At 41.8% G+C, this 27,649-nt stretch overlaps 1 protein-coding gene across 2 annotated transcripts; it reads right to left on the bottom strand.

Moving 5' to 3' along the window:
* Positions 1-4,081: 4,081 nt before the first annotated feature.
* Positions 4,082-27,649, bottom strand: LOC137326471 (lecithin retinol acyltransferase-like). 2 transcript variants are annotated; one of them, XM_067991605.1, is made up of 2 exons: positions 27,234-27,649; positions 4,082-4,758 (listed from the first exon to the last, which is right to left on the bottom strand). In XM_067991605.1, exons 1-2 carry the CDS (start codon positions 27,591-27,593, stop codon positions 4,606-4,608), a joined length of 513 nt encoding a protein of 170 aa, XP_067847706.1. In that variant the 5' UTR covers positions 27,594-27,649; the 3' UTR covers positions 4,082-4,605. The 2 variants fall into 2 exon arrangements, with proteins under 2 accessions (XP_067847706.1, XP_067847698.1); XM_067991597.1 differs by having other exon boundaries at positions 27,138-27,647.

Below are 27,649 nucleotides of genomic sequence, written 5' to 3' on the forward strand. Positions count from 1 at the left end.
AGGACCCTCGCTCCCACCAGGGCTCTCGGACCCTCACTCCCGCCAGGACCCTCGGACCCTCGCTCCTGCCAGGACCCTCGGACCCTTGATCCTGTCAGGACTCTCAGCTGGGTGAATTGCCTGGCTTACATAGGAACAGGAGGCCATTCAGCCCCTCGAGCCTGTTCCACCATTCAATGGCTGATCTCTTTCCTAACTCCGTCCACCTGCCTTGCTTCCATATCCTTTAATACCCTCGGCTAGCAAAAATCTGTCAATCACAGATTTAAAATTATTAATTGAGCTAGCATCACCGTTTTTTGTGGGAGAGAGTTCCACACTTTTACCGCCCTTTGTGTGAAGAAGTGTTTCCTAACTTCTCTCCTGAATGGCCTGACTCTGATTTTAATGTTACATCCCCTTGTCCTAGACTCCATCAGCTCTATCAATCTCTTTGCTGAGTTTTAATAGCATGGCAGAAACCGTAAACTTGCTATGTGGGGATAATACCAATGAACTACCATCAAGGCTCTCCATGTTTCACCACCAACAATATGGCCGACTATGCAATCACAATATTAACTTTTGAGTAACTATTGTAATATTTCAGGTGGTCATTCCCGGGTATATGTGGCGATGAGTGTGTTTCACATTCCCTATTGGATTTAATCAATATTAATTGTAGTAAGCAATTTTAGACTTACATCAGGCACACAAATGGACCCTGATTACATAAAAAAGAAATCTTTACTGAAGTCCAAGGTCTGTTGGAGGGAGTAAACACTTAAAATTATTTTTCTCACAGACCAGCATGTAGAAGTGGAAATGCCGACTTTGCAGATTGGAATGTATGCTCAAGGTCACAAAGATAAAGGTACCAGCAGTGGTACTAATTATTTGATGGGATACTTCACTTGACTGGAATAACTAACTGGTCTGCCTCCTGTTTTGATATCAAAAGTGAACATAGAGATTTTGTTTACAATATCAGCATCCCTGCCACTGGGCTATAAGGATCCTGAATATGAATTCTAGGATACACTACTTACACCCTGTTTCTTACCAAATATCCATCTCGCACCACATTTTAACCCCTCATGAATGATGCTGGGGCTAAATGGGTTAATTTATGAGGAAAGGTTGCATAGACTAGGCTTGTATTCCCTTAAGTATAGAGGATTATGAAGTAATCTAATTGAGGTGTTTAAGATGATTAAAAGATTAGATAGGTAGATAGAGAGAAACTATTTCCTCTGGTGGGGAGAGTCCAAAACAAGGGGGCAGAACTTTAAAATTAGAGCTAGGCAGTTCAATGGTGATGTCAGGAAGCACTTCTTCACATAAACAGGTGGTGGAAATCTGGAACTCTCTCCCCAAAAAGCTTGAGGCTAGGTCAATTGAAAATTTCAAAACTGAGATTGATAGGTTTTTGTTAGGCAAGGGCATTAAGGGTTATGGAACCCAGGCGGTAGATGGAGTTAAGATACAGATCAGCCATGATCTAATTGAATGGCGGAACAGGCTCGAGGAGATGAATGTCCTACTCCTGTTCCTCATCTGTGACCCCTTATTTTAGTCATTAATCATCAATGTGGAACCTTGTCAAAAGCTTTCTGAAATACAATTATAGTATGAATTGCATTTCCCACGTCCACTATATCTGTAACCTCTTCAAAATAACATTTAGAGCTTAGCTAAATGTGACATCTTTTTGCAGAAGCTGTTGGCGCTACCTCTAACAGTGGGCACTAGTATTATGGAGAGCTATGCACCAGATGCTTGGGAAGCTGAGCCAAAACCCTTGATTAGGGATTATTTCCTTGCTAGAAACAACGATGGCCTTTGGGGGGAGCGAGCAGTATGAATGCTCTCGGATGTCTGGGAGTCTGTAGGAATCGAAGATGAATCTCCCAGGCACTGCTGCTGGCAGCCAGAGAAAAGGCGAACTTTGCCAGTATACTTCCTTCGTCTATTCATGGGCAGCCTCCCGGTTCTGAAAACTTTTCACACAGCAGCTAATAGCGCAAAACTGGGAGCAAAGACACTCAATTACACAGGACCCAACCTTTATAAGATAAATATGATAAAATTTGCAAACTGTGGGCGAGCGTCACATTATCACATATCATCTGGTCAGATGTCACATGATCAAACCACCAGGAATATGTCCAGAGTTGGCAACCTTAACCTACTCTATAGGAATGGCATTGCCAGTGGTAGTCAAGGTCACCACCCCAGCCCTTAACTTTTCTGCCTCTGTCTACTTCCAGTCTGGCATAAGGATCATTTATCTAAATCACTCACTCATTTTCTTTTGATGCTATAATTTCAGCAGTTAGGGAGCAGCTCGCATAATAGTGGAAACAGCAGGAGGACACATAAACTAAGATTATGGATAACGGAAAGCATCTTATTATATTTCAACTACAAATCATCTAATTGCACTTTTTCAACTTGCAATGGCCTGAAATGATTAACAGTCAAATTTTAACCATCTTGGTTTAGGTTGCTCACCCATAACCACTGGAGAAGTTCTACATTCATGGTAAGAGTTCTGCACTATTAGCTCTCTTAAATTCACTTTACCAGGCTTAGATAGTCAACCTTCCTTTGGTAGGATGCTTCCTCATAACATCTGTGGCAAATGTTTCTATTCTTTTTCTCAATCTGCCCAAAGGATTTAATTCAGACTTTGAATGTCTGCTTTGTTTCCACAGTACCTAGAGTCTCAGGTAGGTCACCCTGTCTTTGTTCAAGGTATTTGGTCTATTTTAAAGGATAACTAGTTTAGGCAATCTCATCCACAGTCAGTCATCTTATTCTGCTTTCACTTAGGAGATAATTCAAGTTCAGCATATCTTCACTTTCTCCCCTTCTACTGGGCAGCTGTTGGCATTTTAGTCTGTATGTGGTTTCCTGTTTTTTTTAAACTCTCCTCCATTTTCTGTGATTCTGTCTTCAGTCCTCTCCTGGTTTTCACTTATCTCTGGCACATGTTGTATCTTGCTGCTTCTAAAACCTTTTGCATGTGCTTAATACACCTGAATGTACTCCCTTTGAGATTTGCTACTTTGCAGGGTTAATCTATTGCATGGGAATCCATTGAAATTTCCTCTTGAATTAACTTTAGAATGTAGAATTTTAAAATAAATCCTACCTACCCAGGAAAGCACTGATAAACTAGTATTGTCCTGTTACAGAATAACAGAAGTCTGGAGCTTTAAGGTCAAGCACCAGGGCATAGTTAGTCCAGTTGTAGAGAAGAATGGAAATGGCCAAATAGCTTTGACATGATTTGGAATGCCTATCCCTTTCTTCAAAATATCCAAAAAAACACTATGTACTACATTCAAGAAGGGTGGCAACACCATCAAATAGCACAGTCATCCAAGCAATTTCATTGATAATTGTAGTTGCAGATTAGGAAATCATTGATTCCCTTATGTTCCAGTTTAACTCTCTGCCTCCCTAGCTATTATTCTACATAAACAGTTTATAGCAAACAAATTAGAATCAAATCTTTCCTCACTGGTCCTGGAGAAACCACCTTTAAAATCAAATGAATTTTACTTCCGATAAGTCAAACCAGACAAGACATCTGTTTCTCAAATAGATTAGCAGATTCCAGTGCACCATTTGCAATTAATTTAAGACACATGTATTACAGTCCTAACTGATTTGACAATTGCAGGAAGTACATAGTGTTACCAATTGTTTCCTAGCACTGACCACTTTGTCTAAAATGTAGCTGAACACAGAGTTCAATTTAACAAACCCCAAGAGCACATTTTCCTACATGTTCTGCTCAGTATAATATGTTGTGTAGGCCTTCAATGAGAGGTTCGAAAGAAAGCAGATAGTCATCTCATTTCCCACAAGGATAAGTTCACCGTCATTGCTTAGTTATCACTACCATTTCTTCCTCCAGCACAATAGTTGCTCTGTTCAAAACACCTGAATTTTAATGATGAATTGAAGGTTACTTCATGCATTGTATCCAAGTTAAACTACACAGAAAGAAAGAAGTGAAATTGGAAGGATCGTGTGTTTGGTGCATGACTTGGAACACATGACGACAAAATAAATTTACTCAGTAAGCTCATCATTTTAAAAAACTCATTTTATTTCTTAATCTGAAAAAGTTTTAAGACCCACAGTATTTATGGTGTCAATTTTTTAAAAATCCCAAATATTAATATTTTGTGAGCATATACACATTTAGATGTGGGTGCACGTGTGCCCGTTCGTAACTGGGAACGGTCAGCATAGGCAAGTAAAAATAAGAATGTAGGTGAAGTGCCAAAACACAAAATGTAGTGAAACATTAAAAAAATTCAAAATTTCAAAGATAGTGCATTTTTGGTGTTATGAAGTAGTAAGAAGAAAGTTACATTGAAAAGTTTGATTTTAAGAGTCTACTCAGTACAAAAATATCCATTAAAAAAGTCAGATGGGCTTACATAGTAAGCTAAATACAATTTTATTGTGTATTGATGGAGTTACATCTCACAAAAAGGCCAACTATTTTACTGAAACTGAAACATTTATAAATCATATCCTTCCTCTTTGTACGTAATTGGCAAGCTATAACACATATTTACATTGCATTTGAAGTCACTGCACAAGTTAGCCAGCCATCCATAGGAAGAACGGTATGAAGATGGTGGGGAGAGTGGTGGAGGGCCCAAGACCCAGACAAAAAATCCCAGCCAGCCCTAATGCAGCGGTGACAAAAACACTCCTCTGGTCCCGGATTATCGTCTTCACTGTTTCACAGAACTGCAAAACAAAAATCGCAACATCACTAAAAGATCCAGTTGTGGCAATACAGTACCAGTTTAGGGCTCCGATTCACAAAGTTTGGTGGTCAGCTAAAGTGCAGTTTTCTGCAGGTTTGCATTTTAAATGGGCCAAGAACATTTGTGAATATGGTCCCTCCAGTACTAAATTCCAAACGACACACTCAGCAAAGGAGAACAGTTCAGCAAGTGTTATTTTTAATATACAGCAACATAAAAATCAACAAATAACTCCCCCATCCCAGTTCCCAGAGATCCCCTTGGAATACTGCAGTCCAGGGATCCTAGTTTGAAAACCTACAGTTCAAGTTATGTTGCATATTTGAACCTGGGTGCTAAGTTAACTTCCACACATTGCAATGGATAACTTTTGGGGTATTCTTTTAAAATACACTTCTGTTATAAGGAAATCTGCAATAGCCATTTCTGCTTTATATGACCTTACAGAATGTGTACAAACACTGCGTGTAATCCTCATTAAGGAAAAACAGCAAAATCTTTTAAAAATTAACTCCAGCACAATCCTTTTTTCTTGTGGTAATAAATAATTTTCATCATGCAATATTTGATATTGCACTTTGCTTTTAAAACTAGGCACAATGGAACCCAAATGTTTTATATAAATCCAGTTTGATATTGTGGTTGTGTCTAGGCCCCATGCAAATCTAGTCACTGTTTGATGTGAACGGAGTCTGTCTACCCTTGATTAGACTACTTAGTTGCCATAGCAAAGTAAAAGAAACACAAGGAAGTTCTGAATACAGTCGAAAAGCAACTTTTTGCATTTTAATTAAATGACAAAGCAACGTTGATTTTATTTCTGCATCTAGGCCTGGAAACATAACTGCATACAAATTTAGCCACTGTTTGATGTGAGCAGAGTCTCTCTACTCTATTATACTACTTAGCTGCCACAGCAAAGCAGTGGAAATGAAGTTCTAGATGCAGCTCATTGATTGGGACAGGCAAAAAGTAGAGAAGAGAAAAGGAATAAAATTCCTAAAATGTGTCCAGGACACCTTCCTCAAGCAATAGGTTTGTACACCTACAAGGGGAGAGGTGTTAACACCTCAATTAGTGACCATAATAATACTATAAGTTTTAAGGTCCAAATAGAAAGGGAAAAATTTGTATAAAAACAAGGGAATAGGGTTGATTTTAAAAAGACGAGGAGTGAGCTAGCCGAAGTGAGGTATTAAGTGAAATTGGCACACTGTTGATCAACAATGGAATATTTCTAAAAAGATTAATAGAGAAAGGAGTTTTACAAGTTAATGCATGTATATGTTAATATCATAGTGCAATTTCACCTCATTTTATGACAAAACCTTTAGAAGAAACCCCACAGGAATGTCGGTTATGGTATCTTAATTCAACACGCAATCAATTGTTCATTCTATTTAGAAATCAAGTGTGAAATACTAGGTAGCTGATGGTACCGAATTATTTTTAAGAGAAAATGTAATACTACCTTTTCAAAGATATTGTATAAATACAATAGGTCATGACCACCTGGAGCACAATTTCCTTGTCCAAGAAGTTCATAAGAACAGCTTGAAATTTCTTGCCTGTCAATTTTTCCTCAAGGAAAAGCACAAAGCTGCTACTTCCCCAAAGGCCCAGCCGAGATTAGGAACTCCTTAGGAAGTCACAAGTGCAATCTCTCATCTAAGCCAGTGTGGCACTGCACAATGGTGCATTACTATAGGACGACACCACAATTATTGACAAATATTTATTTACATGCACAGGATACTAACAGCTTCTTGTAATGGCTATGCTCCCCATTTGCAATTGGCACACTTTCAGTGATGCTCTGGAGATAGTTATCATTTCACAGGAGTGAATTCAAGTGGCATAGTATTTGGGAATTTTTGATTTTTGTGACTTTTACATTTAATATGTTAAAATGTTATGTCTGCAGCCATTTTTAAACTCTAAAAGAAGAATCTCCCAAATAAAATTATTTTCAATTGAGTTGCAGCTTTATATTTCCTTCTCAATATCACTGTTTGCAAATGTGTTTGTACAGTTTAACCACATCCTTGACTAGTACTTAAAAAAAAAAGAAGAGAATTCACCAAATCTAATTTAAGCACTCAAAAACAATTAAAGTATGAAAACCTCAAGGCAACTTTTAGTTGTTTTCTCAATCCACACCCAAGAGTACTCTCCAGACCAAACTGCAATGCTGAAAGTATTCCTAAATTAACTAACTTGATTAAACAATGAAGGACTGAAACAATCTCACCAGGAAAGGGAGCAACTTACCTGTTCAATATTCTGGACACACTACTGAACACTGGCCTCATGGCAACTAATGGAAATGGGACAAAGGGTACAGCACAGGAAGAGTTCATTTCATTTATCAATGGAACAATTAGGTAAATGCAATTAGCTGCTGTGGACATCATGGAGCGATATAGAAGAGTCCATTCACAAGAAACTAGTGAGCTCCACGACAGCCAATCGCATGCATTAATCTGCTAGTGTCTCCAAGGCAACAGACTGCCATATCCATGGGGTGGGGCCATCTCCATCAGTTGCCATGAGATCAGCCAATTGTACCCACATCTCAATGCAATAATTAGTTGCTATTGAATCCATTCTCTGGTGGGTGTATTTTTTTAAATGAAGGAACAGCTGAAATATAATGAAGAGTCATGTGCAGCTTGCAACATTCCAGTTGCTCACACCACACTACGGGTCATTTCTGTTGGCTCTCTAAACACTGAACCAACTGTACATAAGGGCTCCCCCAGAAATTCTACAAGTTTATTCAGTGAGTAGCAGAGCTTTATAGACCAGAGGTCCCTGGTTTGATCCCCAGTCTATGCTAAATTATCAACTCAACCAAGAGCGAGAATGCTACAATTGACTTGAGCCCCAGCAGGAGGGAGGGGAAAAAGAATCAATGTTCCTGATGCCCATGTGAACATCAAGTGAGGAGAGGATTGAGCTTGGCAGTGATGCCCCTGCAGTGGAATAGCCTGCTGACACTCCCCATCCAGGCTCGTACATGATTAATGGCCTCTTCAATAAGGAAACCAGAAGGTGGCTACCACTCAGAACTGTATCACCAGCAAGGAGTTAATGCCTTCAGGAAAGTAGGGGCAAAAAAAAAATAAGTTTTTTTAAAAAAGGTAGAAAAGATTGTGTGTATACAATTGTTCAAAAGTCATGAAAAATAGCCTTGAGATGCAAGATGTTAGAGTACATGCTTAGTGACAGACATATGCATAATCTGTTTCATATTTACACATTGTATCTTGAAGGTGTACTTTATTGAGGTATAGGTGTTCATGAGATGCAAAGAACTAAAGAACATAAGAGCAGAAGTAGGCCAATCGGCCCCTTGAGCCTGCTCCGCCATTCAATAAGATCATGGCTGATCTGATCCTAACCTCAAATTTAAATTCATGTCCAATTTCCTGCCCGCTCCCCGTAACCCCTAATTCCCTTTACTTCTAGGAAACTGTCTATTTCTGTTTTAAATTTATCTAATGATGTAGCTTCCACAGCTTCCTGGGGCAGCAAATTCCACAGACCTACTACCCTCTGAGTGAAGAAGTTTCTCCTCATCTCAGTTTTGAAAGAGCATCCCCTTATTCTAAGATTATGCCCCCTGGTTCTAGTTTCACCCATCCTTGGGAACATCCTTACCGCATCCACCCGATCAAGACCCTTCACAATCTTATATGTTTCAATAAGATCGCCTCTCATTCTTCTGAACTCCAATGAGTAGAGTCCCAATCTACTCAACCTCTCCTCATATGTCCACCCATCCCAGTAAATGTGGAACAGGGTGAGACAAAACTTTGTGGCATGTGTACTCGGGTCATCTACTGGTAAATGGTACTGTTGGGGAGCCTTAACTTGGCAGCTTTTGCAAGTGTGCAATCTTCTTCCATATCTGTTCCCGGGTCACCCGAGTAGTGTACAGTGTTGACCCTAGTTACCACCTCCTGCTGGGCATGCTGCACTGCTGTCCTCTAGTGCCAAATGGGGAAACCCTCCTTGTATTCAACTCATGCCCACAGAATCAGTTTTATGCCTTCACGTTGGGTTTTTCACTCGATTTTTGCCTGGCACTTCTTTTTCTTCTCCCTCCCCCACCTTGGTAACACCTGACAAATATTTAAAATTCAATTTGAAACTTGATAAAAGGCAGAAACAATATTTGCTCCCATATGTAGACACTTAGCTTTAAGTACACACATCCCTTTAAATTTGATCCTCCATTAGGCTGGCTCCCTGCACAAGCTGCTAGGAATAATTATTCAACTGAACAAACACCAGAAAGTGCACGGCAATCAGCTCATCTCACTGCTGGTTAGTTTTACACCAGCAACTAGCCAAAAAAGTCAGCTCATTTCTGACTGGACTTTCCAATATTGATAGAAGCTCTACACAGGCCAAAAAAAATTGAATTGTACAATTAGGTCAACAGATCAGCCCACTCATGGCCAGAACAAAGTGTCATCCTGCAGTACAAGGAGAAACCACCTGATGAGCGTGGGCCTCCCATGCCTCTGGAGGCACTAGGCCACCTTGTTTATATTAAAACTCGCTGCGGTCAGAGCTGCTTCTGGAACCAGCATTAGAATAAATCTGCACCATTCGAACTAATCTCTATGATGAGACCAGAATCAGAATACACTAGCATTCTGAAACTGCCCATTTCAGAATGCAGAGAAAAACCATCAGAAGTGCTTAAACTTCTATAGTTAAACAGGCTTATCTCTGGCAGTCAGTTGTGGAAAATCAGACACTCACTTTATAAGAAGTCAAACAAAAATCACAATTCTGTTGCAATGAGTTTATCGAGACTTAAAATTGCTTCATCATTTCATTCTAAAAGTATTAACTTTAGCCACCGTGTTGTTTTGAATGGTTAAAGTATCTGCCATTTGACTCATTGATTTCCTGAACCTTGACGACATTACAGAAAATGTTCTGAAAGTTTTTAAAAACGGATGTGGTTTCTTTCTGAAATATGTGAACAGAAAACCAAGACTGTTCATCAAAAGGTTCTTTATGAGCTGGAGTCAAAAATGCAAACGAGTTGGAGTCAAAAATGCAAACCAATATTAAAAACAAATACCATAGACTGAAAACTTCAATGAGGTTAACATAATTCTTATGCATATGGAACTAAAAGTAAAACTGCATGAACTCTCATTTGCATAACGACTGGGATGTCAGCCAGGTAACTCTACCCTGAGGGACACACACTCCTTTCTCATTCCAGTAATGAAACACAGAAAACCCACAGTTCAAAGAAATATGTAATATAAATTAAATGCTACATGTTGAAGCATTTAGTACAAGTTATTCCACTGGTGAAAGACCTGTTCAGCTTTGCTACTGCCCTGTATACAAAAGAATAGTCTAGTGTTCTCTGAATCTGAGCCATTTGTTACAGTCACATTCTTCAGTAAGTGGTTCTACTAACAGTAATCTAGATTTTCAGCTGAAGTGATGCCAAGGAGCCGGTATAACTCATGCAGAATATGGTGTAAACTTCAGTAGCTGATCTGCTGGCTCCGGGTTTGCCTCTGCCACTTCTGCCATTTTCTGCCAGAAGTGACATTGGGCTTATAATACATCCACCCAAAGATGGAGCATAAGGAGAGGTTCAGTAAAAAGGCAGAATATTCAAATGGAGAACAGGTAGCAGATCTCAGCAAGAGATTTTTTAAAAATCACCAGGAGATTTAGTAGTGTGATAAATAATGAGAATTTTAATTATACTTTGAATGGGAAAGGTTGGGTGCTGTGGAAGAGCAGGGGGATTTAGAGGTTCAGGTTCACAAGATATTAAAAGCAGCACCTAAAGTGTATACGGCATTTAAAAAAAGCTAATGGAATTACAGGCTTTATGGCAAGAGGTTTAAAATATAAAAGTCAAAATGTAATGGTGAATTTATATAAAACCTTAGCAAGACCATAGTTGGAGTATTGTTTGCAGTTTTGGGCTCCAGATTATGGGAAGTATGTTGAAGTAAAAGAAATGGGTGCAGTACAGATTCACCAGGATGCTGTCTGGTGTGAGGAAATACAAGTACAAAGAAAGAACAACTGAGATTATGGAGTGATATGATAGAGGTGTTTAAAATTAGGAAGGGATAGAACAGACCAGGTAGAAATAGTTTATAGTGATTAAGGGGGTCTAGAACAAGGGGATATAGATGTGGGGTTTAGAGGAGAGGCTTCCCCGCTCAGGTCCCAGTTAAAATGCGATCGGGGTCCTTCTTACATAATAGGACCCCTATATGCATAAATTTATGAGGCTCCTGCCCACTTCCGGCAGTGCTCAGCCACCTAAACGCAGTGAGTAGTTAAAATGGTGACCAATGTGATTACTGCAGGAATGCTCAATTTTAACAGCCACCCTGCCCCGTACCTGCCGGACAAGGTGGGTTTAAAATCAACCCCCATGTCAACATTTAAGAATGGGTTAGATAGGCAGTTGAAGGAAAGGGGGGGATAAAGGGACACAGGATCAGGATAGGCACATGGGATTAGGATTACTGCTCATGGGGAAGATAAACATCACAGATTGGTTGGTCTGGATGGCTTTTTTCGATGTTAAAATTACATAGAAATTACATGTAAAAGGGTTAAAATAAATCTAAAAACAAAAGTGCAAGAATGGGGGGGGGGGGGGGGTGGAGGCCGAGATAGAACCTAGTGACGACAATCAAGATGCCGCCACAGTGTCTTGGGAGGGTGGGAGGGGAAGAGTGAACAGGAAAATGGTGAAGGAGAATGTGTAGTCAGGCTTAAATGAGAGGGTTTTAGTCAGGCCCAGGATGTCAATATAGTACAGGAGTTTTTTTCCCCAAGGGAGTGAATATTTTAAGAGAGCAACATTGAATGAGTCAGTAGTTAGGGACTCACCAGGAAAGCCAGAGGGTTGGAGAGGATAAAGGGACAGAAGTTTAGAGGGTGACTTCCTGGCAAGTAAACCGGCTGGGATGTTTGCTAAGAAAGGGAAATGAGACATTTGGGCTTGTTGCTCCGGGAAAGACAGTGATGGGTTGTGCAGTGGGTGTGGTGGAGGATGCCAAGAGTAGAGTAAAGGGAAGCAATGGGCATGTCCAGGCACTAAAGCCTGGAACTGCTGCAGGAGAGGTGATCAACAGCAGAGTAATATCAGGTCAGGTATTCAGCTGAGAGGGGCCTATATCAAAACAAATATAATGGGGGTGAGAGTATAGATGGCAGAGCCTAGAGGAAAATGAGGAAATGCTCAGGAGGTAGCAGAGCTTGGATCCAGAGAGGAAGCTAGTATATTACAACTTGGTAGTGTAGGAGGTGACTTTGCTTCATACCCCCGCAGTCAGATTTGTGGTCTAGAGTTATTAACATTCTGATCTATGAATCACACTTATGCTGGCTCTTGGGTGGAGTATAAAGTGGAATAAAAAAGGGAAATAATTGCTGCATCTTGCCACACAATGTACACATTTTATTACTGGAGCATGACTAAGATTATGGGAATTCTGGCTTGTTTCGTCACTGCTCAGGAAATGAGCAAGGGCAGGTACAAACCAGGCATATTCCCATAAGGAGGAAAAATGGGGCATCCAAAGCTAGAGCTCCCTGGATGACAAAGAAAATGGAGGTTTAAATAAAACAGAAAAAAGGTTTATGACAAATGTTAAGTGCAGAACACATTAGAAAACCAGACAAAATGCAGAGAGTGCAGGGGGAAATTGAAACAAGTCTATAAAAAGGGCAAAGAGAGTCTAACAGAAGATTAGCGGGTAAAATAAAAGGGAATCCAAAAATCTTATACAAACAGATAAAAAGTAAAAGGATAGTTGAAGGAATGGTGGGGCCGATTAGGGACAAAAATATAAATCTTCTTGTAGAGGCAGTGGGCATGACTGAGGTACTGAATGAGTACTTTTGCATCTATCTTCACAAAAGAGCATGATGAAGTTAATGTCACAGTAGGGGAGGAGGGAGTAGAGATATTGGATAGGATAAAAATAGATTGAAAGGCGGTGCTAAATAGGTTGGCACCACTCAAAGTTAACAAGTCACCCAGACCAGATGGGATGTGTCCTAGATTCCTGAGGGAAGCAAGGGTGGAGATAGAAGAAGCTCTGACCACAATCTTTCAATCCTCCTTAGATATGGAAGGGATGCCAGAGGGCTGAAGGATTGCAAATGTTACACCCCTGTTCAAAAAAGGGGAGGAGGATAAACCTGGTAACTACAGGCCAATCAGTGTAACGTCAGTGGTGGGAAAACTACAGAAGACTGTTGTCAAGGACAAAATGAATTCTCACTTGAGGAAGCATGGGTTAATAAGGGACAGCTAGCAGAGATTTGTTGAAGGCAAATCGTGTCTGACTAACTTGATTGAGTTCTTTGATGAAGTATCAGAGAGGGATGATGAAGGTAGTGCAGTAGATGTTGTACATACAGACTTTCAAAAGGCATTTGATAAAGTAACACATAACAGAATTATTCGGAAAATAGAAGCACACGGTATTAAAAGAGATGGTGGTAACTTGGGTACGCAATTGGCTAAGGGATAGGGGGCAGACAGCAGAGGTGAACGGATGTTTTTCTAACTGGAGCGAAATATGTAGTGGGGGTCCCCGAGGGGTCGGTATTAGGACCATTGCTTTTCTATATATAAATTACCTGGATTTGGGTATAGGGAACACAGTTTTGAAGTTTGCGGATGATACAAAACTTGGTAATGTTGTAAATAGGATAGTGGCAGACCTCAGGAGGGCACAGACAGACTGGTGAAATGGGCAGAAACATTGGAGATGCAATTTAATGTAGATATGTGTGAAGTGATGCATTTTGGGAGAAAAGACAAACAGACAGACAGGCAGGTTTGCATTTATAGAGTGCTTTTCGCAACCTCAGGACATCCCAAAGCGCTTTACAGCCAATGAAGTATTTTTGAAGTGTAGTCACTGTTGTAATGTAGGAAATGTGGCAGCCAATTTGCACACAGCAAACTCCCACAAACAGCAACGTGATAATGACCAGATAATCTGTTTTAGTGGCGTTGGTTGAGGGATAAATATTGGCCGGGTCACCGGGGATAACTCCCATGCTCTTCTTCGACATAGTGCTGTGGTACCTTTACGTCCACCTGAGAGGGCAGACGGAGCCTCGGTTTAATGTCTCATCTGAAAGACAGCACCTCCAACAATGCAGCAATCCCTCAGTACTGCATTGGAGTGTCAGCCTGGATTTTATGCTCAAGTCTCTGGAGTGGGACTCAAACCCACGACTTATCTGACTCAGAGCAAGAGGGAGGAACATGAAGACACAGTATAATCTAAATGATACTATTTTGAGGAGAGTGCAAGAGCAGAGGGACCTCACTTAACTTGTCTATATTTCTTTGCAGCCGCTTTGCGTCCTCCTCACAGCTTACTTTCCCACCTAGCTTTTTATCGTCAGCAAACTTGGATACATTGCACTCGGTCCCCTCATCTAAGTAATTGAAATATATTGTAAATAGCTGAGGCCCTAGCACTGATCCTTGCGGCACCCCACTAGTTATAACCTGCCAACCCGAAAATGACCAGTTTATTCCTACTCTTTGTCCATTAACCAATCCTCAATTCACGCTAATATATTACCCCCAATCCCTAGGACCCTAATCTTGTTCAATAACCTCGTGTGGCGCTTTATCGTATAACAAGAAAAGCAATGGTCCTAACACCAACCCGTGGGGAACCCCACTGCATACTTCTCTTCTGTCAGAAAAACATCTGTTCACCACTACTTTCTGCCTCCTATCCCTTAGCCAATTGCATACCCAAGTTACCACTGTCCCTTTATTCCCATGTGCTTCCATTTTCTGAATAAGTCTGTTATGTGATACTTCATCAAATGCCTTTTGAAAGTCCATAAATACATCTTTGTTACTTCATCAAGGAACTCAATCAGGTTAGCCAGACACGATTTGCCTTCAACAAATCTGCGCTAGCTGTCTGTTATTAACCCATGCTTCTCCAAGTGAGAATTAATTTTGTCCTACATAATGGTCTCTAGTAATTTTCCCACCACTGATGTTAGACCGATTGGCCTGTAGTTAGCAGGTTTATGCTCCTCCCCTTTTTTGAATGAGGGTGCAACATTTGCAATCCTTCAGTCCTCTAGCACGCCTCCCATATCTAAAGAGAATTGAAAGATTGTTGTCAGGGGTTCTGCTATCTCCACCCTTGTTTCTCTCAGCAACCTAGGATGCAGCCCATCTGGACCGGGTGACTTGTTAACTGAGTGATGCCACCCTATTTAGCACCGCCTTTCGATCTATTTATATGCTATCAAATATCTCTACTCCTTCCTCCTCCTCTACTGTGACATTAACTTCATGCTCTTTTGTGAAGACAGATGCAAAGTACCCATTCAGTACCTCAGTCATGCCCTCTGCCTCCACAAGATTTCCTTTTTTGTTCCTAATTGGCCCCACCATTCCTTTAACTATCCTTTTACGTTTATGAAAGATTTTTCAGTTCCCTTTTATGTTAGCTACTAATCTTTTCTCATATTCTCTCTTTGCCCTTCTGTCATTTTTCAATTTCCCCCTGCATTCTGCCTGGTTTTCTACTTTATTCTGTACTTGATATTTGTCATAAACCTCCTTTTTCTGTTCCATTTTAACCTCTATTTCCTTTGTCATCAGTTGCAGGACTTCCTCAGGGCAGTATCCTAGGCCCAACCATCTTCAGCTGCTTCATCAATAACCTTCCCTCCATCATAAGGTCAGAAATGGGGATGTTCGCTGATGATTGCATAGTGTTCAGTTCCATTCGCAACCCCTCAGATAATGAAGCAGTCCGTGCCCACATGCAGCAAGACCTGGACAACATCCAGGCTTGGGCTCATAAGTGTCAAGTAACATTCGCGCCAGACAAGAGCAAGGCAATGACCATCTCCAACAAGGGAGAGTCTAACCACCTCCCCTTGACATTCTACGGCATTACCATCGCCGAATCCCCCATCAACATCCTGGGGGTCACCACTGACCAGAAACTTAACTGACCAGTCACATAAATACTGTGGCTACAAGAGCAGGTCAGAGGCTGAGTATTCTGTGGCAAGTGACTCACCTCCTGACTCCCCAAAGCCTTTCCACCATCTACAAGGCACAAGTCAGGAGTGTGATGGAATATTCTCCACTCCACTTGTAGCTCCAACAATACTCAAGAAGCTTGACACCATCCAGGACAAAGCAGCCCGCTTGATTAGCACCCCATCCACCACCGGCGCATTGTGGCTGCAGTGTGTACCATCTACAGGATGCACTGCAGCAACTCGCCAAGGCTTCTTCGAAAGCACCTCCCAAACCTGCGACCTCTACCACCTAGAAGGACAAGGGCAGCAAGCACATGGGAACACCACCACCTGCACGTTCCCCTCCAAGACACACACCATCCCGACTTGGAAATATAGCACCGTTCCTTCATCGTCGCTGGGTCAAAATCCTGGAACTCCCTACCTAACAGCACTGTGGGAGAACCTTCACCACATGGACTGCAGCAGTTCAAGAAGGCGACTCACCACCACCTTCTCAAGGGCAATTAGGAATGGGCAATAAATGCCGGCCTCGCCAGCAACGCCCACATCCCATGAACGAATTTTTAAAAATCCAGGGAGCTCTGTCTTTGGATGCCCTTTCTTTCCTTCTTATGGGAATTTGCTTGGTTTGTACCCGAACTATCTCCATCTTGAAAGCCTGCCATTGCTCATTTTCTGTTTTCTTGGCCAATTTTCATCTCCAGTCCACCTGTGCTCGATCCCTTCTCAAAATCACTGAAATTGGCTCTCTTCCATTTGGGTATTTTCACCATTGATTTTTCTTTGTCCCTTTCTGTAACTAAATTAAACCTACTAATTATATTATGATCACTATTACCAGATGTTCTCGCACTGAAACACACTCTACTTGCCCTACTTCGTTCCTTAGAACTCGATCCAGCACTGTTTCCTTCCTCATTGGGCTAGAAACATACTGATTAAGAAAGTTCTCCTGCACACATTGTAGGAATTCTTCACCCTCCTTGCCCTTTATACTTTTTTCCCTAGTCTATATTAGGGTAACTGAAGTTATCTACTATTACTGCTCTATTATTTTTACATTTCTCTGAAATTTGCCTACAGATTTGCTCCTCTATCACAATTTGGGGGTCTATAGTAAAAACCCAGCAATGTAACAGCTCCTTTCCTGTTCCTTAACTCTAACCAAATAGATTCAGTCTTTGAACCCCTCGTATATAATTCCTCTGTAGAACTGTAAATATTATCCTTGATCAATACTGCCATGCCCCCACCTTTCTTTTTTCCCTTCCCTATCCCTCTTGACTACATTGCAACCAGACTGTTTAGTTCCCATTGCTGCCCATGTTTAAGCCAGGTTTCTTTATAGCCACTATATCTTAGCCTCATACGGCAACTTGTGCTTGCAGCTCATCAACCTTATTTGTAACACTCCTCGTATTAATACATGTGCATTCCATCAACATGCTGGTCTGCTTTGCTTTTTTCCTCCCATCTAGTTCCTGCTCATTCAACACTATTCTTTATTCTGTTGCCGTTTGTCCCTCCTAGTTTCCCATGTCTCTCTTCTCTGCTGCTACGTCCTGGTGCCCCTCCCCCTTCCAAATTGGTTTAAACCCTCCCCCACAGCACTAGTTAACCTCCCTGTGAGGACATTGGTCCCAGCCCTGTTCAGTCCGCTTGTACAGGTCCCACCTACTGGTCCCAATTCCCAGGAATCTGAAGCCTTCCCTCACGCAGTCACACATTCACCTGCATTATCTTCCTGTTTCTGTACTCACTAGCACATGGCACTGGGAGTTATCCAGAGATTACCATCTTTATATAAATACAAGTTATTGTTTTGATGAGCTTTGCACACAATTGGGGTACAGGCTCCTCACACCATAGGCACATCAGAAGTAAATTAGGCCTCAGTTTTACTTTGTGCCTTATAATAATGGGCCTTGTTGCCAAAGTGCTACAGTGCTTTGGGTACAGTAGGCTGCACTATCATAGTAGGTTCAGCACAGGAGGAGGCCATTCAGCCTAGCGTGGCTTGTGACAGCAGTTAATATTTTGTGATAAAAATAAATTGGTATACAAAAAAAGCAGTCACCAGTGATTCAGGATTTCACTGTCCTCCAAATGTTTCTTTTCCTCCCTCCCTTTGCTCAGTATGATTCCACAACACCAACAGACCTCATCCAAGTGGTCATTTTTCCACATGATTCTAGTCAGCAAGTGACAAAACAGGGTAGGTTCTGAGTCCTCGCATGCCACCATTGCATATCAGAAAGTCACGGGCATGCTACTTTCCATCTTTTAAAATTAACATGTCAGTAATTTTCCAATACAAGCAGGAAGCAGGTGAGGTACTTCACCATGGGCAGGGACTTGGAAAATCTTCACTAATATTAAGATCATAGCTAAGCCCAATCTTGTCCTTATCCAATGTTCACATTTGCCATCAGGTCAGCAATGAGGAATGGGAACTGTTGTTGATCTTTTCCTCATCCTAGTCTGGGCATGCAGGGACTAATTGTAGTGCACTTACCACCATTTGGCGGAGATCAGCTATTTAAGTGCAGGGACCAAGTACGAGAGCTTCCTGGTTTGTTTGGCTCACTACTACATCAGGAAATATATTTGTACAGAGCCAATCGAGCTGTAATTCAGGATTTCTATTCCAAGTCTTAATTCAGGAGTGTTATTGTATTATGTTGGTCAGAAGGCTATTAAATTTAATAGGACACCTACTTGTATAGAGACAATTTCATCACAAGGACTTTTCTTTTAAAAAATGGTTGATAAGGAGCTCCCTGATGGCAGATGCAATACCAAGCCCTAAAGAACAGGAATATCTTGGGTTCCATCAATGGTCTGTGTGGAGTCACTAAATTACACTGGCTCTCTGTCATCCAAAGATGCTCAGAATTACACCCCCCCTCCCCCCACCCCGCCCCACACACACCATGTCCTTGCCCCTCTCTACTTCAATCTTCTCCAACCTTACATCATCTCCTAACTCAACACTCGCCCCCTATGCAACCCCTCATATCTGGACTCTCCACCTAAACCCTCCATTTTCATCTTTAAGAGCCTCTTCAAAACCTCTCTCTTTGACCAAACTGTCAATCAACTCCTCCAGCTGACCCACAAAGGCTCAATTCCTGCTCTTTTTCCAACTTTGAAGTGCCGTGGGACACTTTTCCCATATAAAAGACATTTTGTAAATGCTTGTTGCTGTCACAACCAAGGTAACAGTGCGAAGTTCATAAATGGTTTTGACAACCCTAAGCGAAATCTCTTGCTCCCCACTACCATCTCGTGACCTCTGCTGGAAGCCTGCATGCATGACAGCAGACTCTGCTTTAATGCAGTAGATGGCTGAAAGGTTTTCGGACACTCACTATCAGCTCACAGTTGATAAGAAGCTACTTCGGTGAAATTCTGAAGGGTTTCCAGTGGCTGTAGAACCAGACTCCACATGAATCACTGCCTTAAAGAAACAGGTAATGAAGAATAGAAAAAAGAAACCTATGAATGTTTCAGTAACTATGACATCACAGCATCTAGTTTGGAGATACTGAGCAACAGAAAGTGGGAACCAAATTAAGAAATGTTTGGAACCCAAAGTGCTTCAGCAATCTGGTTATTTGCACTGTTAGCTCAACCTTCTCATACTACTGGGATCCACAACAGTTCGTCTGATGTCGTCAGGACTCCGTTTTTAAAAAAAATCTAATCGTAAGCCTCAAAATCAGAAGAGACCCCCATAACACCTCCAGTGCTAACTGCTGAGTAGACAAACCTAACAATGCACAATGACAACATGGACTTGTAACCTTTGCAGCACCTCAGCCCTCCCCCCTGCATCCAGGGCCCCAGCAACCCCTAACCAGGGATGACCCCAGCCCTGTCACTAAGCACCCCACACCCTAATGTACAGAACTGTATAACATCATTGCATTTACATGCAGGGATTGTGAAAATATGTATTATAGCATGTACTCCTGAAACCATGTCTTAAGAACATGTAAACTTCTTACAAAATAAAAAGGTTTTTGAAAAAATTAAAGAATTGTTTTCTTTATAAGATGCACGTTTTGAATTCACCTTTTTGATTTTTGCAGAAATTCTCACTTAAAAAAATAAATGTTTTTAAGATTAATTTAGGGCAAAAAAGGACCTCTTGGTGAAGTAACGACCAGTCTGATGAATAGTAATGTCACTCCCTAACTAAAACAAACAGCTGCCGATAATTAGCCCCTGATCTCATGTTACACTGCATTAATTTAAATAATGTCATTAACCTTTTCGCATGCAATTAAGCAAGCTCTTCTACAATACCTGTTTAGTTATAAAAACCAACTGGAAATATAATGAATGTTTAGTTAGTATTTGAAGAAAATGACTGTCAATGAGTTTTGTTTCCATTCTCATATATCGCAGTTGAAAGATTTTTAAAAAAATGTAACATGATTGGGATTGTAATACTCCCATTTCTGGCTTATTACACCATCAAAATTCTTAGTTTAAGTCTATGCATTTCACTTACTAGTAAAGGCAGAGTAATGCTCGGCCTTTACTAGTTAAGTGAACATTTTACAATTTGCTTAGGTCTTCGAAGTTGTTATTCCAGTACTACACATTTAACCAGGACTGCTGAATAAAAATATATGAGTTGCCTCCACACAAGAAGAAACTAATATTTTCAGCAGTTTCTGCAGAAGAGCATGCCAGGAGCAGCACCAGGCGTACCTAAAAATGAGGTGCCAACCTGGTGAAGCTACAACTCAGGACTACATGCATGCTAAAAAGCAGAAGCAACATGCTATAGACATAGTTAACCAACGGATCAGATCAAAAGCTCTACTGTCCTGCCACATCCAGTCGTGAATGGTGGTGGACAATTAAACAACCAACAGGAGGAGGAGGCTTTGTAAACATCCCCATCCTCAATAATGGCAGAGTCCAGCAAGTGAGTGCAAAAGACAAGGCTGAAGCGTTTGCAACCATCTTCAGCCAGAAGTGCCGAGCAGATTATCCATCTCGGCCTCCTCCCGATATCCCCACCATCACAGAAGCCAGTCTTCAGCCAATTCGATTCACTCCACGTGATATCAAGAAACGGCTGAGTGCACTGGTCACAACAAAGGCTATGGGCCCCGACAACATCCCGGCTGTAGTGCTGAAGACTTGTGCTCCAGAACTAGCTGTGCCTCTAGCCAAGCTGTTCCAATACAGCTACAACACTAGCATCTACCCGACAACGTGGAAAATTGCCCAGGTATGTCCTGTCCACAAAAAGCAGGACAAATCCAATCCGGCCAATTACCGCCCCATCAGTCTACTCTTAATCAGCAGCAAAGTGATGGAAGGTGTCATTGACAGTGCTATCAAGCGGCACTTACTCACCAACAACCTGCTCACCAATGCTCAGTTTGGGCTCCGCCAGGACCACTCAGCTCCGGACCTCATTACAGCCTTGGTCCAAACATGGACAGAAGAGCTGAATTCCAGAGGTGAGGTGAGAGAGACTGCCCTTGACATCAAGGCAGCATTTGAGTGTGGCACCAAGGAGCCCTAGTAAAATTGAAGTCAATGGGAATCAGGGGGAAAACTCTCCAGTGGCTGAAGTCATACCTAGCACAAAAGATGATAGTAGTGGCTGTTGGAGGCCAATCATCTCAGCCCCAGGACATTGCTGCAGGAGTTCCTCAGGGCAGTGTCCTAGGCCCAACCATCTTCAGCTGCTTCATCAATGACCTTCTCTCCATCATAAAAGTTGAGAAATGGGGATGTTCACTGACGACTGCACTGTTCAGTTCCATACGCAATCCCTCCGATAATGGAGCAGTCCGTGCCCGCATGCAGCAAGGCCTGGACAACATCCAGGCTTGGGCTGATAAATGGCAAGTAACATTCGCGCCAGACAAGTGCCAGGCAATGACCATCTCCAACAAGAGAGAGTCTAACCACCTCCCCTTGACATTCAACGGCATCACCATCGCCGAATCCCGCACCATCAACATCCTGGGTGGTCACCATTGACCAGAAACTTAACTGGTCCAGCCACATAAATCCTGTGGCTGCAAGAGCAGGTCAGAGGTTGGGTATTCTGTGGCGAGTGACTCACCTCCTGACTCCCCAAAGCCTTTCCACCATCTACAAGGCACAAGTCAGAAGTGTGATGGAATACTCTCCACTTGCCTGGATGAGTGCAGCTCCAACAACACTCAAGGAGCTCGACACCATCCAGGACAAAGCAGCCCGCTTGATTGGCACCCCATCCACCACCCTAATCACTGGCTCCCTTCTCCACCGCGCACCGTGGCTGCAATGTGTACCATCCACAGGATGCACTGCAGCAACTCGTCAAGGCTTCGACAGCAGCTCCTAAACCCGTGCCCTCTACCACCTAGAAGGACAAGGGCAGCAGGCATATGGAAACAACACCATCTGCATGTTCCCCTTCAAGTCACACACCCCATCCCGATTTGGAAATATATCGCCGTTCCTTCATCATCGCAGGGTCAAAATCCTGGAACTCCCTACCTAACACTGTGGGAGAACCTTCACACAAAGACTGCAGCGATTCAAGAAGGCGGCTCACCACCACCTTCTCAAAGGCAATTAGGGATGGGCAATAAATGCTGGCCTTGCCAGCGAAGCCCACATCCCATGAATGAATAAAAAAAGAGTTTTATTCAAGTTTTGTTGAATCTTAGACTTAATGCTCACCCAATATGGTAACAATGTTTTAAAAAATTGCAGTGGCAGTTAAGTTTGAGGTGTACACAAGTGGAAATTTGACTGGTTTATAAAATTGTCAAGTTGTTTACGTATGGCTTAGTGTCATCTCCTGCTTCCTCACTCAAGGTGGCTTCAGGGCTATTCGCCACCATTTGAAATAGGTTACCCCTCCTGTTCTTACTGCACACCAGCTCTGAAACTTAGAAAAGTTAGCCACACACGTGCTAAAGTCGGAGTTTGGAGCCACTACTTTATGGTTACCAGTTTGACCAAAGTGGTGACTCAGGATTAAAGTGAGACTTCCTCAGGCAGAAGGTGGGAGCCAAAGGGGTTGATGGTTATGTATAGTAGCTGAATTACAGTTGGTTCCAATAGACAACAGCATTCATAGGCCCACTGTATTTGCTCAGTAGGATGGGGCACTTCATGCATGGCCAAGTTACAGACTTAGATTAAAATCCCATCAATGTTTGACACAAGCCTTCCTGGCTGCATGATACCTTCAATCATGTCTTCGCCCTCCTCCAAGGGTTGACATTGTTCTCTTGGTCCTTGGACTCTATGACTACTCCTTGCTGGATGGTGACATTGTGCAATAGGCAACAGACAGATGACTTGAGACCGTCTCAGAGGTACCCCTCTAGTTCTGTCCAAAGAGCAGTATATCTGCTTCAGCATGCCAATGGTATGTTCCACTGGAATTTGGATAGAGACGTAGGATGCAGTCGATCTGTGTTCCACATTAATCAATGATGTCAATAGTCAATGGTGTCAATAGCCAGCGATCCAGTAGATATCCTCGGTTTCCTAGCAGCCACTTGTCCACTCTGCCTGCTCTTTCAAATAATGAAGAAACAATGGATTGCCACAAAGTGAAGGAATTGTGGCTGTTTCTAGGATATTGTGCATTCACTTGCATGATTTTATTCTTGTGGTGCAACACCATGTCGTAGCCTTTCCTATTCCCTAACCCATACGATTGTTGTTAGGGTCCTGGGTGGGCACTTGTGCACAAATGAGGCTCTACACTTTTCAGAAACTGCCACCTGATAAGAGTGCTGTTATTACTTTTCGAATGGAAAAACAGCGAGAGAGTGTTTCCCCTGGCAAATAAGACTCTGGTCACTTGCTTGATGAATTAGTCCACCAAAGACTGATCTGGCAAATGCATCCAATAATGGCTTGGAAGGACCTGGTAGCATGAAAATGTAGTGCTGTTGTTATATCACACACCACATGGACTGCAGCGGTTTAAGAAGGCGGCTCATCATCACCTTCTCAAGGGCAATTAGGGATGGGCAATAAATGCTGGCCTTGCCAGCGATGCCCAAATCCCATGAACGAATAAAAAAAAATCCACAGGCAAAGGCAGAGATGTTCCTATAGTGGAACTTGTGTGGAGGTTCTGTTTAAGGAGATGGCATACAGCCATCCATGATTCATGGAAGAAAGAGGCAAATCTCTTCAGATATGTGACCCTGGGACAAGCAAGTGTCACATGTAATTGTATGTGCCCTTCTCCCAAATAGGAATGTTCAAAAAGAATTCCCAAACTAAAAAATGTTCTTGCTGCCTGTGAAATAGCAGCTGTGAACAGACTGTTGTGGAGATTGTGCTGAAACAGTATTAGGAACATAGGAACAGGAGTAGGCCATTTAGCGCCTCGAGCCTGTTCCGCCATTCAATGAGATCATGGCTGATCTGTGACCTAACTCCATAAATGTGCCGTAGCCACATATCTCTTAATACCTTTGATTAACAAAAATCTATCAATCTCAGATTTAAAATTAACAATTGAGCTAGCATCAACTGCCATTTGCAGAAGAGAGTTCCAAACTTCTACCACCCTTTGTGAGTAGAAGTGTTTCCTAACTTCACTCCTAAAAGTCCTGGCTCTAATTTTTAGGCTACGTCTCCTAGTCCTAGACTCTCCAACCAGCGGAAATAGTTTCTCTCTATCTATCCTATCAGTTTCCTTTAATTTCTTGAAAACTTCGATCAAATCACCCCTTAATCTTCTAAATTCCAGGGAATACAACCCTAGTTTGTGTAATCTCTTCTCGTAATTTAGCCCTTGGAGTCCAGGTATCATTCTAGTAAATCTACGCTGCAATCCAAAAATAAAAACCAGAACATGTGCACTAATAATCAAACACACTTTAAAGAAGTAATTGCTAACAGGCCAAAGCACCAAATCCCAACAGTGCAGTTTCTATCTGGGCAAGAAATAAAAAAGGAATGACCAGGTGAAAGAAGAAAAAAAAATGTTAACTTCTGTGTGGGACCAAATGGCATTTGATTGGCTTACATTAGGAACTCTAATGAGGCACTTGTATACTTTTTGGAAGGTCTCCCTTAGAATTTTTTTTAAAAAACAATACAGTAATTAAATTCAGAGCCTTGCGATTCTGGTGCTTGGGCCCAATGGTTGGTTTCAGCAAAGTGTGCTCCATGAATGCATGACTAGGCTCCTGGAATGCAACACTATATATAATCTGCTTGGTCTGAGACCGGATGAAGTTTCAGTTCTTTCAACGGGTAGATGGATACCAGTAGCAACGTCCTGCTCGAGGCTATCCCAGTCTGGTTGGTCATATAGCCAAATTGCATTTAATATTCCTTTAAGATATCAACAAAAGGATACTTGGTGCTTTATTCAAGAAAAAAAAGCAAAACATGGACTTTGCAGAAGAATCATAACATTAGAAATGAACAAAGGTAAAGAAAAAAAAAGTGAACCAGCAAGGCCAGGAGAGCAAAAGAGGGACACATACAGAGAGAAAAAGAAACATCCAATACATTTTTGTACTGTATCCTGCATTTTGTACTGTAATGAGACAATTAAATACAAGCATATTAAAATTCAATGTTATTTAATTCTTTAAAAATATGCTGCAGTTTGTGAAGGAAAAAGAACATTTGTGCTTTGGAATCGTCTGATATAGTACAAGTTACATCAGTCTCTGAATGGGAAGGCTTACTATATTTATTAAAGCACCAACTCAGTTCAGTTGTTAATCGCCAATCCATCATAAATTGTCTATTCTTGATTACTCAAAAATTCTTAACATTTTGACTATTTTTGATTAGAAAATAGCTGCGTTGGGGGCCAGCATTGGTTATTGGTATTGACAGAGATTGTATTTTGCATGTCGCAAACCTACTCTTAAAAAAAAATTGATTATTTCCCCCTGTTCCTTTGAAATTGTAGGCCTGGCAAAAAAAAAATGCTTTAATGTGGTCTGGAAAAATGTATTGAAACAAGAACGGACATGGTGTTGGGGACCTACCTAAAACTATCGCTGATTGTCATAGTTGTTTCCCCATTACAACCCCAAAATCTTTAGAATTTCCTGTTGAAGGGATTTGTGTCTAAACATAGAAAATTTACGGCACAAAAGGAGGCCATTCGGCCCAACAGGTCTGTGCCAGTCGAAAAAGAGCTACACAGTCTAGTCCCACTTTCCAGCACTTGGTCCGTAGCCCTGTAGGTTATAGCACTTCAAGTGCATATCCAAGTACTTTTTAAATGAGTTGAGGGTTTCTGCCTCTACCACCCTTTCAGGTAGTGAGTTCCAGACCCCTACCGCTCTCTGGGTGAAACAATCTCTCCTCAGCTCCCCTCTAATCCTTCTACCAATTACTTTAAATCTATGCCCCTTGGTTATTGACCTCTCTGCTAAGGGAAATAGGTCCTTCCTGTCCACTCAATCTAGGCCCCTCATAATTTTACACACCTCAATTAAATCATCCCTCAGCCTCCTCTGTTCCAACCCCCCCCCCCAAGCCTATCCATTCTTTCCTCTATCTAAAATTCTCCAGTCATCGTAAATCTCCTAGTTTGCATTTATTGTATTGAGAATGGGCTACACTTTTCATTGGTTCCCCCAAGCCGCTCCCGAGGTGGAATGGGCAAAATGTCTTTATTGAATTAAAGCCTAACTGCAATTACTGATCCAAATAAGTAGTCTAGGCTACAATCTATAAAAAAAAGTGAGCTTCGCAAGAATAAGTATGATCTATAACTAAAATGTATAATTAATTAAACGTGCATTGAAAGCAAGGAATTTGCAGGATGTGCTGCACTGGCACCCAGTCTCTGATGCTGTACATTTGTGGTGAATTCTGAAGTTTCCGTTGACCCCATTAGCACCCCAAAGCGGGTGCCTCGGAGGGATTAGTACATAACTGGCAATAGCAGCATACAAGGATAGCTTCAGAAGCCATTTTAAAAGTACATGTCACTCTAAATTCAAATTAAAACATTTGCCGCCACGAACTACATTTAGAAGAGATGAGTTGCATTTATTGTATACAATGGACTACACTTTTCATTGGTTCCCCCAAGCCACTCCCTAGGTGGAATGGGCAAAATGTCTTAATTGAATTAAAACCTAACTGCAATTACTGATCTAAATAAGTAGTCTAGACTATAATCTATAAAAAGTGAGCATTGCAAGAATAAGTATGATACATAATTAAAATGTATGTTATATTAAAAACTTAAAGATACAGAACATGAAGGACAATGCTCAGATCCCAAGTGTCTACAAGCATGCACTAGAACTTTACCTTGTCAGTCTGGATGCTCACCGCGGTGCCATACCTACAGTAAGTAACAAAATGTTCACAGTTGTTCCACAACAGGCTGTACTCTGTGCTTCCTACCAGTTTCTCGGCTCTCCTTGCAACCTCTTCATTGGGAAGTGCCGGTTTCTTACACAGTGTGTCCATGTGGTTCACTACAATACAGGCTCCGTAAGCAAAATCCTCCACCGAGTCCACTCTGATACTAGCGTTCCTGGAGATGACGCCCAAGATGAGCCGCTGATTTGTCACAACTTCGCGGATCACCTTCTGGTCATCGGTAAACATTGGCAGGATGTCGGGCATCAGATGAGCAACCTTTTCGTCCCCCAGATAGATGCCGTAATGCGTGAACAGCGTCCGTGGCACTTCCAACAAATCCCCTCTTTTGAGCGAGGATACCTCGCAGTAGTTTGCATTCCTGTCCGACTCAGAAGCCATTCTCTCAGTCACAGCAATTGATATTTATTTTTCCCCCACCCCCCCCTCCATACACA

The sequence above is a fragment of the Heptranchias perlo genome, chromosome 1 (assembly GCF_035084215.1).
Source record: "Heptranchias perlo isolate sHepPer1 chromosome 1, sHepPer1.hap1, whole genome shotgun sequence".
In the NCBI taxonomy this organism is placed as follows: domain Eukaryota; kingdom Metazoa; phylum Chordata; class Chondrichthyes; order Hexanchiformes; family Hexanchidae; genus Heptranchias; species Heptranchias perlo.

Excerpts from the sequence above, each read along its gene's own strand:
- LOC137326471 (XM_067991597.1), bottom strand. The coding sequence starts at position 27,593 with ATGGCTTCTGAGTCGGACAGGAATGCAAACTACTGCGAGGTATCCTCG. Across the intron at positions 4,759-27,137 it reads TGAGCATCCAGACTGACAAG|TTCTGTGAAACAGTGAAGAC; the intron begins GTAAAGTTCTAG and ends TTTGTTTTGCAG.